At 41.0% G+C, this 12352-nt stretch overlaps 1 protein-coding gene across 1 annotated transcript; it reads left to right on the plus strand.

Moving 5' to 3' along the window:
- The first annotated feature begins 7069 nt into the window (after positions 1-7069).
- On the plus strand, positions 7070-12093 carry LOC131242329 (ras-related protein Rab11A-like). The gene is made up of 2 exons (XM_058240911.1): positions 7070-7372; positions 11258-12093. Exons 1-2 carry the CDS (start codon positions 7149-7151, stop codon positions 11700-11702), a joined length of 669 nt encoding a protein of 222 aa, XP_058096894.1. The 5' UTR covers positions 7070-7148; the 3' UTR covers positions 11703-12093.
- Positions 12094-12352: the final 259 nt, after the last annotated feature.

Consider the following 12352-nt stretch of genomic DNA (forward strand, 5'->3'; position numbering starts at 1 on the left):
TCCCTAGTTTCTTATATCTGATTTCTCATAAGTTTTAGATTAATATTTCACCATTATTTCTCAAATCACAATTGGTTTAGATTTCATCTTAGCCTAGTTTTAGATCTGGTTATTTTCAGATAACGTACAGGTTTCAGTCCCTGTGGATTCGACCTCGGTCTTACTGAGTTTATTACTACGTCACAACCCTGCACTTGGGGTATGAACACTCCTCTCTAAAGAGACAATAAGCCTGCACTAATTTCAATTTCTATTCTTAGCTGTCTCTCAAACTAACCTCTTTTCATCTCAAAAAGATATATGCCAAAGGAGATTCACATGGAGAGACTATGGGGTTCCCCCACGGCACATATGCCAACATGTCACAAGCATGTGAGATCAAGAAGGCCAGACATTAGGTGGGGCCTACCGCAAACGTACCCCAGCCCACTCATTGGATGGCCACATGCATATGAGGAAATGGACCACTAGAGTAATGGACCAACTCTGTTTACATATGTGGCCCACCTAATAAGTGGTCCGCCCTGGTTCATGCCAGGCAAATTCATGGTGGGTCCCACCTGATGAATGGCCGCACGTATGCCACATTGGCACAATCCTACATACAAATCCTCATTCCACACCAGCCAATGTGCTGAGAGGCCCTGGCCCAATCCAGGCCTCGGGCTAACTAATCAGGTTCCAGCCAGGCACATCCAAATAAACAAAAGTGGCTAAGCTAGGCCTACTTATTAGGCCTTGAGACAAACTCAACCCTGGTCCAGGCTCATCAATTATCAGGCCCAAAATTCACGGCCCATCTGATCCATGGCCCAAAGTGCACTGGATCTGGCAGGACCAGACCAGTGTGGTCCATTTACAACCCAATCTACTTATTCTAGCCCTAGATCAATGGAAACGTTAACATTGGATGATGACAGTCACTAATTTCCTACCAGTTATCCCATGGGTTGTTGGTCTGTCACAAACTTTACAATGCACAAGATATGGGCTAACCTAGCTCTGTATCTCTCACACTCTTTTAGGAAGCCCTACGGACAAATCAGTATTTTGAATAGGCTGGCCTTTGCCGAAAAACAAAGTCCTACGTACGCCTGTTGCCAGCCCTTCTACTATGGAGGGTCCATTGGTCAAAAGACACATTGACCTGGCGGTCCTAACTATCGGATCAACAGCCCATAAGCAGCACAAAAAGACCGAATAAAATCAAGCAATGAGCTACATTCCTAGTAAAGGCTTCTGTTTTGAGTGTTAGGATCCCTCCGTTGTTAGGTGGTTGCTCGGACATGCACATCAGTTTATATTCATTGGATTTTATTGGTGATTCTTTGTGAATGTGATTGGTTTTCACGCAGCATATATCCTGATTATCATCAATTTTAAGGTTTGGTCCACCTTTGGATGGGAATTCAGAACTAGAACTGACTGATAAACATCGACTTCGAAAGAATTAACTCTGTAAAAACTCAACCAGTTGACCGGATGACTCAAACCGAATAACTCACACTGTGATTAAAATAAAATAAAATAAAATAAAGGTAGTTGTAGAAGAAAGATTTAAATCCCAGACCTCCGGCAGTGTAGTTGACTCTCTTAACCAATGCGTCAACCGCCCCGTTGTTGCATTGGTTTGTGTTTTATTATTTATATAAATACAAATAAATCTATTCAAAATATTTATTACCTTTCTTAATAAATTTAATTCATAATAATTAAATATTGAGTTAATTCATATTGAGTTGGTGCTGGAAAAGCTATGTGGGCTCCACTATAATGTATGTGTTTTATTTATGCTGCCTATTCATTTTGCCAGCTCATTGGAGTGCATGAGCCCAAAAATGAGGCAGATCCAATTCTCAGGTAGATGACATTATAGGAGACCGTGGTGATTGAACGCCCACCATAAAAGCTTCATAGGGCCCACTGTAATGTTTATTTGTCATCCAACCTGTTTATTAGATCACACAAACCTAGATGAAGGAAAAACTCAAATATCAGCTTGAACCAAAACTTGTGTAGCCCAAAAGAAGTTTTTAATGGTGGCTGTTTGACCACCACTGTTTCCTATGATGTGGTCCACTTGAGATTTGGATCTGCACCCACGGAACTTTTCCATCACCAACCAGTACCGACATGGATGCTGTCTACTACACTAGGCAATCCAAGCCCATAAAATGTGTATGTAAAAAGATGCACTGAGAATTATGAGTAGGGATGAGAATAATCATGCCTAATTGTAATTAAGTGACCAAATCCAAATCTTAAATTTGGTGCAGCTTCATTTTCTAGCTTATAAAGAGAACCCAATAGACAACACGCCATGCCCTGTAGGATCTTGATCAGGTTACAATGTGGTTTTGGAGCGCCCATGTTCTGTGGCATCTTAATTTGAGCTGGCTCATTGCATGTTCTCTAATTTCTGATTGTTTTACCATGTGTTTAGATGCCCTATCCAATTAAATTGAATTGGAAATGAGCAGTTGTCTGTAATATTCATACTTTCAAGTTAGACTTCGAAGGAACGTATCTGCAATTTGACTAGGAGATGTCACATGCATATGGTGGTTGAGTTGTGGCAAATGCACGCTAGAGATCTGGCCCATGGAGTATTCCTTACAGCTCTTGTCACAAGCTGTAATCTCATCTCACCACCAAAAACCAGGGGATAACTGCAAACGTGGACCACACAGGATACTTGACCGTGATTAGACTCCCCTAATACTTTGCTAATTTTCAAAATGGTGCCCCATTCATCGAAAGAAATATGCAAAATGCACTCACCTGGGTGGCCAGGGACTTGCAGCTTACACTTGCCCATGTGGTAGACATAGGCGAGGCTGAAGCTAGTAGTTAGGTGGGCCACATCTGGTATTTTCCATGGGCTTAAATGCAGGCTCATCTTGTTGGCCTCAAAAATCTTTTGAATGTAGACAATTACTAAAATGGATGTGCCACCAGAGGATGTGACATCCCGCGCCCATCTTACCTGCCAAAAAAATAGTTTCGTCTGTCATCCTGAGACATGATCTGGGTCTTAGTCCTGATTTCAGCAAGGCAGTGGCCCCGTTGCTTGACAGAAATTGTTGGGGCGATTTCATGGCATGTATATGCGAGATCATGGCCATCCATCAGGTGGTACTGCCCTGAACACAGACCAAGCATCTCTTTGATAGCTCTTTTAAAAGGTGAGTTATAGTGCAGAGTGGAATAGCTTTATTGTTGTTGTTGTTGTGAAGCATCCCCCGCCTTGCCAGCATTGGGTTTGATCAGTGGCCTTAGTCCATGTTAGGTCAACCATGCTAACTTTGTTTTAGGTATGACTTTGTTGGGTGCATGGGCTTAAGTCTAACTTGAAGGGTAAGGGAGGTAAGAAAGAGAATGTAAACCACCGGGAAAAGGAAATTTCTGCCATTGACATTAATTCCAAGGGGTGTGTTGGACAAGAATGGAATTGGGACCCAACGCCATTAGAGGTTTGTTAGAAGGGAAATGAATAATACAAAATGCCCTATAATAATAGGATAAGGTACCAATCAGTAAGGGGCATGTAAACGGATACAAATTGTTTGCAATTCAGGACTGCGGCCCTAACATGACTCATTGAAGGAATGTCATCTGTACCCGTCAGATGTTATGTTAGGGCTTGTTTGGATTTCGCTCAATGAAAAACTTTTACCTTATGTAGGTTAATAAGCAACTTTTTTATAAAGAAAAATTTTAATTAGTTTAATAAGCATCATTTAAAATTAACTTAATTATGTAATGAAAGTTGTTCATTCTCACTAGTTTTTGCTCTCCCTCTCTCATAGATGGTCCACATCCAAGGAGGCAACATGATGGGCGGTCCACACTAAAGGTGGAGCCCACATGATGGACAATCCACATCAAAGGTGAGCCCCACATTATGGACAACCACATCAGGGTGAGCCCACAAAGTGGATTGTTCACATCAAAGGTAGCCCCTAATGATGAATGGACCACATCCAAAGCGGGCCGCGCATGATGGACGACCCACATTGAAGGTGGGACCCACACAATGGACAGTCCATATCAAAGGTGGGATCCACATAGGGGTAGTGGATATTGAAGGTGGCCGCATGTGATCGACAATAACATTAAAGGTGGGCCTCACATGATAGATGACCCACATCAGGATGGGCCCCGCATAATGGACGGTCTACACCAAGATGGGCTTCACATGATGGGCAGTGGATATTAAAGGTACACCCCACGTGGTGGACAAGAACATTGATGGTGGGCCCTGCGGAATAGATGACCTGTATCAAGGTGGGCCCCACATTAGGACAGTTCACATCAAAGGTTGGCCCCTAACGATGAATGACCCCCATGCAAGGCAGGCCTCACTTGATAGACGGTCCACTTCGAAGTTAGGCCCTATATGGACAATCCACATTATAGGTGGGCCCATATGATGGATGACCAACATCCAAGGTGGGCCTCGTATGATGGACAGTCCACATTGAAGGTAGGCCTAACATGATGGATAGTTTACATTAAAGAATGGGCCAAGATGGGTCCAACATAATGAACGGTCTTCATCAAACGTTGGGCCCACATGATAGACGGTGGATATTAAGGGTAGAGTGAACAAAATTGAGGAATAAATACTAATGCGTTGTTATAAACCCAACATATTTTTCTACTTTTTTATTAAAAAATACATTATTTGTCAAACATATTTATCTATTGAATAAATATATTTATCTATTGAATAAATAAAAATTAAAAGAAGATACTTAAGCCTAATGCCCCTTAGTGAAAAGCAAAATTTTCTCATAGTAAAATGATGCTTTAGTTATATATTTACCATAGAGCCTATATTTAACAAGCGTACATCACAATTTTTCACTGAGCTACATTAAAACTACTAGCGATTTTTCTAAGAGTTCCTGTAGCCCTTAGTTACTAGCAATTCGCATAGACCCTAATGTATTACAGAAGGATACAATAGATTTTTGCCACTTGATTTAAATTCTTTCCTGTGACCCAAACCATTTGTGTGGTAGGACTCTCCTTGGATGGGGATGCCCCGAAAGACTCTCAAAATGACTATTTTAATCATTTAGTAATAGCAAAGGTAATGATGGCTTTTCATATTTACATATTATTTACCATTAAAGAGCCAAATTATCAAAGATTTGAAATAACCCTACTTAAGAGCTTTTATTTATTGGAATCTACTATATGAAACTAGTCCTAAAAGTGATTAGGATCATTGGAAGATAAAGCAGATACAAAGACTAAAGTCCCAACATATCCTAGCAAACCTCACCCAACACGAATGGCTTATGCAAAATCCATAACTCTAAAAGAAAAAGAAAAGGAAAAGGTAAACCCACTCAGTGGGTGTTACTTGTCCAATGAAAATGAATGCCTACAAGAAAGAATATGAACAATGACGGTTATTCAATTTAAATGTATGGCTAACCTGATGAGTGTAAAGGTGTCAAACTGTCGAACAGTCCACCCAGCATATCTGGTCTTCGGGGGAGATGATACCGTGGAGCTGAAACATGGAAGAGTCATCCATCGCTCAACATGACATATTACAAGACAATGTATGGATCACGACCACTTATCTTCTAGAACCTACATCAAAGGGCTGACATTTTAAAAATAAAAACTTATGGTATAATTGATAGAAATAGCTGAAATTCTTAAAGATGAATCAAACAAATTAAGTATACCTAATTGTACAACTAAATCCAAGCAAGAACAATTAAATTTTTACTTGAAAAAACTTTGCGGAGAAAAAATCATAACACAAAGCGATGAATAATGCACTATAAAAACAAAAATTACAAAAGATAATATCTTACTGATACGACCAAGTCTCAAATCTCTTTTAATACTGTCTAATTGTGCCCTTGAACCCATAATTTAGAAAGTTCTAATACACTTTTCTTTGTCTCAATTTGTGATCGCACTTGATATATATAGTGTTGTAATTGGAATTTGAAATAACATACACACTTACTTGATTCTACAAACATCTTGCATGGGACCTTCGATTATTACATCGATACCTTTTTTATGATCTATCAATGGCATCAACTCCTTCACTCTCATTGACATTTCAACAACTAACGTAAATTTTATGGATTTTCTCTATGAAATTGAACATTATTGATGACATTAACACTCATCCAAACAGCCAATGAGTTTTTTAAATCATCAGACAATCCATTAAGCGGAGAATGATAGGTGCTGCCCTCTATACCCAATCTAGGGTACCTTGTCTGGTCTTCTGCTGTACATGTAGCATGTACTTGGAATCCGAACCGTCCATACAGTGGAACCCATTAACTACTGGTTATATCTATATCACCAAAATTATATTTATTAGAAAATCTAGAACTGATGATTAATGAACACTTGCTTGTTAAACTTTGGACAATTTAATGCTTTCATTATTAATGTCCATTAGATGGCCAAAATATTCGGCCATTTAGCATCACATTTCAGCCTGTCTTTCGTGATATGGTCCATCTACGTGGGTTTCACTATATAGACGGTTAGGATTCTAGTCAAATGCCACGTGTACAGTAGGAGATGTGAGGCTAACAGTAGTTTTATTCTACTGCTCAGCACCCTCCGTAAAATATTCGTGTCCCTATTCTTTATCGAGGTGTGCTAATCTCACACATATATGCACGCGGAGAGATGTGCCAATAAGTCACAATTGTACCGAATCCGGTCCGTACAACTGGTGGGGTCCCCTAAGCTAAATGATCCACCCCAAGAACCATTCTGGTCCAATCAATAGGTGGGCCAAAAATGGGAGTTAAATTCGGACATTTGGAAATTCGTTTTAAACCGTCCATTGTTTTTACAGCTGTGGAGCCCGCCCTAGTAGTTGAACACCGTGATTTTACGTGACAAGTCATCTCCATCGTTGCTCCCATGCTCGGATGGCAGATCAGGAAGTGTATCAACTTGTAGAAGTGCGTGTACAGGAATGCGTGTAGAAATAGTAAAGCATTCCTTCCCATACTCCGCAATCTCAGCCCAAACATGGGAGCGAGCGAGCGAAAGCTGTCTGTACTCTATTTTACTTCCCTGTCTGATCGTCTGCTCGCTTGCTTTTCACAGCTCTCTCTCTCTCTCTCTCTGCGTTTTCTTCTGCAATGGCGAACGGAGTAGAATCGCAGCAGAAGATCGACTACGTTTTCAAGGTGGTGCTGATAGGAGACTCGGCCGTGGGGAAATCTCAGATCCTGTCCAGATTCGCGCGGAACGAGTTCAGCTTGGATTCAAAGGCCACGATCGGGGTCGAGTTCCAGACTCGGACGCTCGTCATCCAGCACAAGAGCGTCAAGGCCCAGATCTGGGACACCGCCGGACAAGAACGGTATCTTTCCTATCTTTCTTTACAAACCCTTGACTCTCATCTACCGTCTCTTGATTCAAGTGCCATAACACATAAATATCACCCACCCACCCCCCCCCCCCCCCCGCTTTACCCGTGGCAGTTCGATGGTGAATCGGGACCGTCCATCCAATGGCCACTGTCGTGGATGGCCCATTGTTCTGAAACCATGCCGATCGCAGAATCCTAGATTTCACTTACACTCACTTCGTCTCGATGAATGTCAACCGTTAATAAACTTGGGTTGGTTCCTTCCGTTTGAAGGTCACCATTTGGATGTGGGATCACTCAGTTTTTTTTTTTTTTTTTTTCCTGTTTTTTTCTTCTCCTTTATTTATTTACTTATACATTTGATGATCGTGAGTCTGGAATCTGAATTAGGGAAGCGGATGTCGTGGTAAACCCAACACCACCAATATCCCTGGTGACCGGATTCTGTGGGGCCCACCATGATGTATGTGTTTTATCCACGCTGTCCATCCGTTTCACCAGCTCATTTTAGGATAGGAATCCTAAATTGAAGCATATCTGAAGCTCAGATGGACCACACCACAGGAAACAGTGGGGATCGAAGCCCTACCATTGAAAACTTCCTGGGGGCGACAAGTTTTGGATCTAGCTGATATTTGTATTTTCCCTTCATCCAGGTCTGTGTGACCTTAGGGGTCGTTTGGATGGTGGTAAATGGTTTACATTGTAAATGATTTACTAGTAAATCACTTAAAGCTATAAATGATTTGCAGCATGTCTGTTTGGCTTTAAGTTGTAAATCATTTACAGTTTTTGGATAGCCTGTAAATGGTAAATGAAATCTGCCTTATAGGCTTTCATTCAAAAAAATAGAGCCGTTGCCATCTCCTCACTTACTAGTAAATGAAAACTCACATTTTTGCTGGTAAATGAGAAGGGGGATTTGCGAGTAAATCATTTACAAGTAGTAAATGATTTACTAGCAAATTAGAGTAACTAAACACAAGTAGTAAATGATTTGCTAGTAAATCATTTACTATTTGCCCCATTCACCACCGTCCAAACGACCCCTTATGAACAGGTTGGATGGCAAATAAACATTACAGTGGGCCCTAGGAAGGTTTCAATGGTAGACATTATTATCCCCAATGTTACACGTGGTGCAGTCCACTTGAGCTTTGGATATGCTTCAATTTTAGGCTCATTCCCCAAAATGAGCTGGCAAAACGGATTAATGGTATGGATAAAACACATACATCACGATGGGCCCTACAAAATCCGATCACCAGGGATAACCGTGGTTTTGGGGTCACCACATAATCTGCTTCCCTGAACTAGTGTCAATTTGGCGTAGGATGATGGATGAGAAAGAAGCAAGGAAGAGGCGAAGCACAGATTTTTGCACGTACAACACAAGTAGAAGGCTTGATTCATTTTGTAGGGTTTTCTCCCTCTTTGAGAGAATGCTTCTCCCTAAATTTGCACCATTTTTTTTCCAGTCTCCATGCCATGTGGCATCTACAAGGATGCACATGCCCACATGCATGCACAAAAATATTAACTCGAATATTTTAAGTTAAGAAAGGAATCCTAAAATACAACATATATGGAGATAAATTTCTATTCCTTCTATTCTCTTATGCCCATCTCTCTCTTAATGTAATATCTTTACTAAGTAAAGACTCCAAAGAGTCAAGCTAACAAAGAGTTAAGCAAAACTCAACATGTGTGGCCCGCATTTTTATCAAACATTTCTTGCGATCCTTCCAACTTGCACTAAGTTGCCAATCTTCTGCTATGTTGCATTTATGGTGGGTTTTTTTTTAGTTTTATCAAGCTAAAGATGATAATTTAGGGATACATGAGAATTTGCTCTTGAAATTGTTACACCATTGCTAGTGGCTGCTTGGTATGTGTTTTGATACTCCTCTGATCTTGATTTCCATCGAATCTTATCTTAGATAGCTGCTCATGTGAAGGCAAGAATGAAAAATGACCTACCTGGTTCCTTACATTTATGAATTTCAACATCTGTTTATGCAAGTTCTTAACTGTTCGAGATGCAGATTCTTTTGTCGAATGCTGAGCACTTCGAGAAGTTATTAGGTCAGCTTTTGGTAGATTTGGTATCAGTAGAATTGTGTGAATAGGAAAGATATTTCCAATGTTGATAGCTGGAACCCATTCTGCTGACTGTTTCAACCTAGACGACACAACAAGCAGCTTCATCTGTTTTTGTTGATGCCAGATTTAAGCTTACCAGATCACAGCATATAGAAATATAATTTTCTATTCAATCTTCCTTCTCGCACACAGCCACTTGCGTATATAGTACGCGAGCTACGCAAGCCCAAATTTTTTTTTCTCAATTACGAATCAAATTCATAATTGCAGGTGGGAACCGAGTGAACTCCTTAACGCTCATGCATTAGAGCTCATCATCTTAAGTTTTTCTCTAGTAACATTAATACTTGGCTTAAGCATGAAAATAGGGCTCCCCCCGAGGGCGGGTTACCAGCTCTTTTCACCACTGGGATACTTGTATCGCGTCTTTCCCTTCAGTAGTTGCAATTAAAAATTAAGAATAGTTCTTTTAGGATGATGCTAACATTTGGTTCTTTCCATCATTTGCTTAAATTTGAGGTGAACTATTGATCACATTTATTATTTACCTAAATTGAAAGTACAAGTATTTGTGGCTAACTAACACAGGTTGTAATAGTTGGATTCTTGGGAGTTTAATCACAAAATCAAGAGATAGTACAGAGATAACAGTCTTTTGAGTAAGCAATTTTAAATTCACCTCCAATCTTGGGAAGCTCAAAGCTTTTACCCTTAGTTCTGTGCACATTGCCTGCCTAAGACAACTAGACCACCAAGAAATAGTTCAATTAGGAGGTCCCATTGATGAATGCGCCTTTGGCATCTAGGAACATAGGTGGCAAAAACCATTGCACCTCAGCATCTTAGAGCTTTCTTTTTCTAAAATACCTTGCCTGAAGATTTGGGTTGTGTCAGAAGGGAAAGAAACTAGAGTACTATCATGAGAACAGATTTACCTCTACAATTCTTCTAACATTTGGGACTCCTATAAATTAAGCGAGTGTGCCCTCCCTCGGGGAAGATGTAGAGTGTAGATTCATTTATGTAATAAACCCGACAAACGGCTTTCTAATCCGTATGAGCTGTTTAGTGGTTAAAATATAATTTCTCCATTGATGCTCTTGGGATTAGGTGAAACCATGGGTGGAATTAATGACAATTCAGGTAGAAGTGTAATGCAGGGACGTTTTCACACTGGGCTCGAGTGGGGTTGCTTGTGGGATGCAGGGGCACACTCGGGGTGGGCGGCCCCTGTGAGGTGGGCCCCACCCGTGTAAAGCGGGTGGCTTGTGTGAAGCGGTACCCATGTGATTTAGGGCCCATGAGGGGGGTTTGGCCGAGGTCCTAACCCATGAGATGTGGGGCATGAGTTATGAGATAAAGGGATTAATTCGTTATGCTCTAATAGTTTGAGCTTTTAGAGCAAATGGTTAATTGTCCTGCATCAAATTGGTATCAGAGCAGGAGGTCCTGTGTTCGAGACTCCTTACTGGGGGTGATTAATGCAGGGACATTTTCACACCGAAAACGATGTGGATCCATACCTGGTCTGTGGCAAGGTTACCAGTATGTTGTACAATACTTCCTCCAATATGTGGTACACTAGGGGTAGGATCTTGTGGGAAGGCAGTTTTTTCAATCTTTAGCTTTCAACTGTTTTAAGACTACATACAGTTGTAATTGCACCTGTGCCACCTTAGTTTCTCTTGGTGATGTTTGGACTACATTATGAAACTCTACTTCCATTGCTTTCAGGATTTTGAGCAGTTCATTAATGACTTCTATAATGAGCAGATACAGAGCAGTCACAAGCGCATATTACAGGGGTGCAGTTGGAGCCTTGTTGGCATATGATATAACCAAGCGCCAGAGCTTCGATCACATCCCGCGGTGGCTGGAAGAACTGCGTAGCCATGCTGACAAGAACATAGTGATAATGCTGATTGGCAACAAAAGTGACCTTGAAGACCAGCGGGCTGTACCCGCTGAAGATGCGAAAGAATTCGCTGAGAAGGAAGGGCTCTTCTTTTTGGAAACATCAGCATTGGAAGCTACCAATGTCGAGGCCGCTTTCATGACCGTGTTGACCGAGATCTTCAACATTCTGAACAAGAAGAATCTGGTCGCAGGCGAGGATCAAGGAAAGAGCAATGGACCTCCACCCTCAGGAAAGAGGATTGTCATCCCTGGCCCTGCACAGGAGATCCCAGCAAAAAGCAGCATGTGCTGTAGATCTTGATCTGGCAAGTGTGCAGGTTGGTTCTCTGCATGGTTTCGTGGGTTCTTCGAGCTGGGCATTTGTACGTTTTGTATATCTTGATTGTTTTAGGCTGTGTTTGGATGCACTATCGTAATGAATTGGAATGGTTTAGTTCAAGAAAGAGGAAGTAATCGATGATCAATAGCATTCATATTGAGGGATTAGGTCCCAAATTGCAATTCCATGGCTCTATGAGAAAGGGTCCAAACTCATCAGATGTCATTTGGATTTGATTATTTCCTCTCTGGTGAAGATGAATTCATTTTGGTTTTGCATCCAAACGCAGCCTTGGTGTTGGTTTGAAGAAACAGATCAGTTATGTGTGCATTATAAAATATCAGTGGAGACCAGTAGTTGTTTTGAAGCTGCAGGGGGGGAATTCATTTTGGTTGTGTTTCAAATGTCTTCATTTCGAGAATTTTAGCATTCTATGAAATTTTCAACTCACTGAATAGCCTCCATTAATGGGGTTCACTGGCGTTCTATAACAATTCACAACTGCTCGCAGGCCCTTCCATGGATTTCTGTAATTAATCATAATAGCTTGTTGTTCTGTATCTAGCCATGCTTTGTGGAGCCACATGATGACCACCGTTGGATCTTGGGCAATTTGAATTTGAAATCTAAAT

Source organism: Magnolia sinica, chromosome 4 (assembly GCF_029962835.1).
Source record: "Magnolia sinica isolate HGM2019 chromosome 4, MsV1, whole genome shotgun sequence".
NCBI classification, from domain to species: domain Eukaryota; kingdom Viridiplantae; phylum Streptophyta; class Magnoliopsida; order Magnoliales; family Magnoliaceae; genus Magnolia; species Magnolia sinica.

Coding starts and splice junctions, on each gene's coding strand:
- LOC131242329 (XM_058240911.1), top strand. CDS start 7,149: ATGGCGAACGGAGTAGAATCGCAGCAGAAGATCGACTACGTTTTCAAG. Junction 7,373..11,257: donor GACACCGCCGGACAAGAACG/GTATCTTTCCTA, acceptor TATAATGAGCAG/ATACAGAGCAGTCACAAGCG.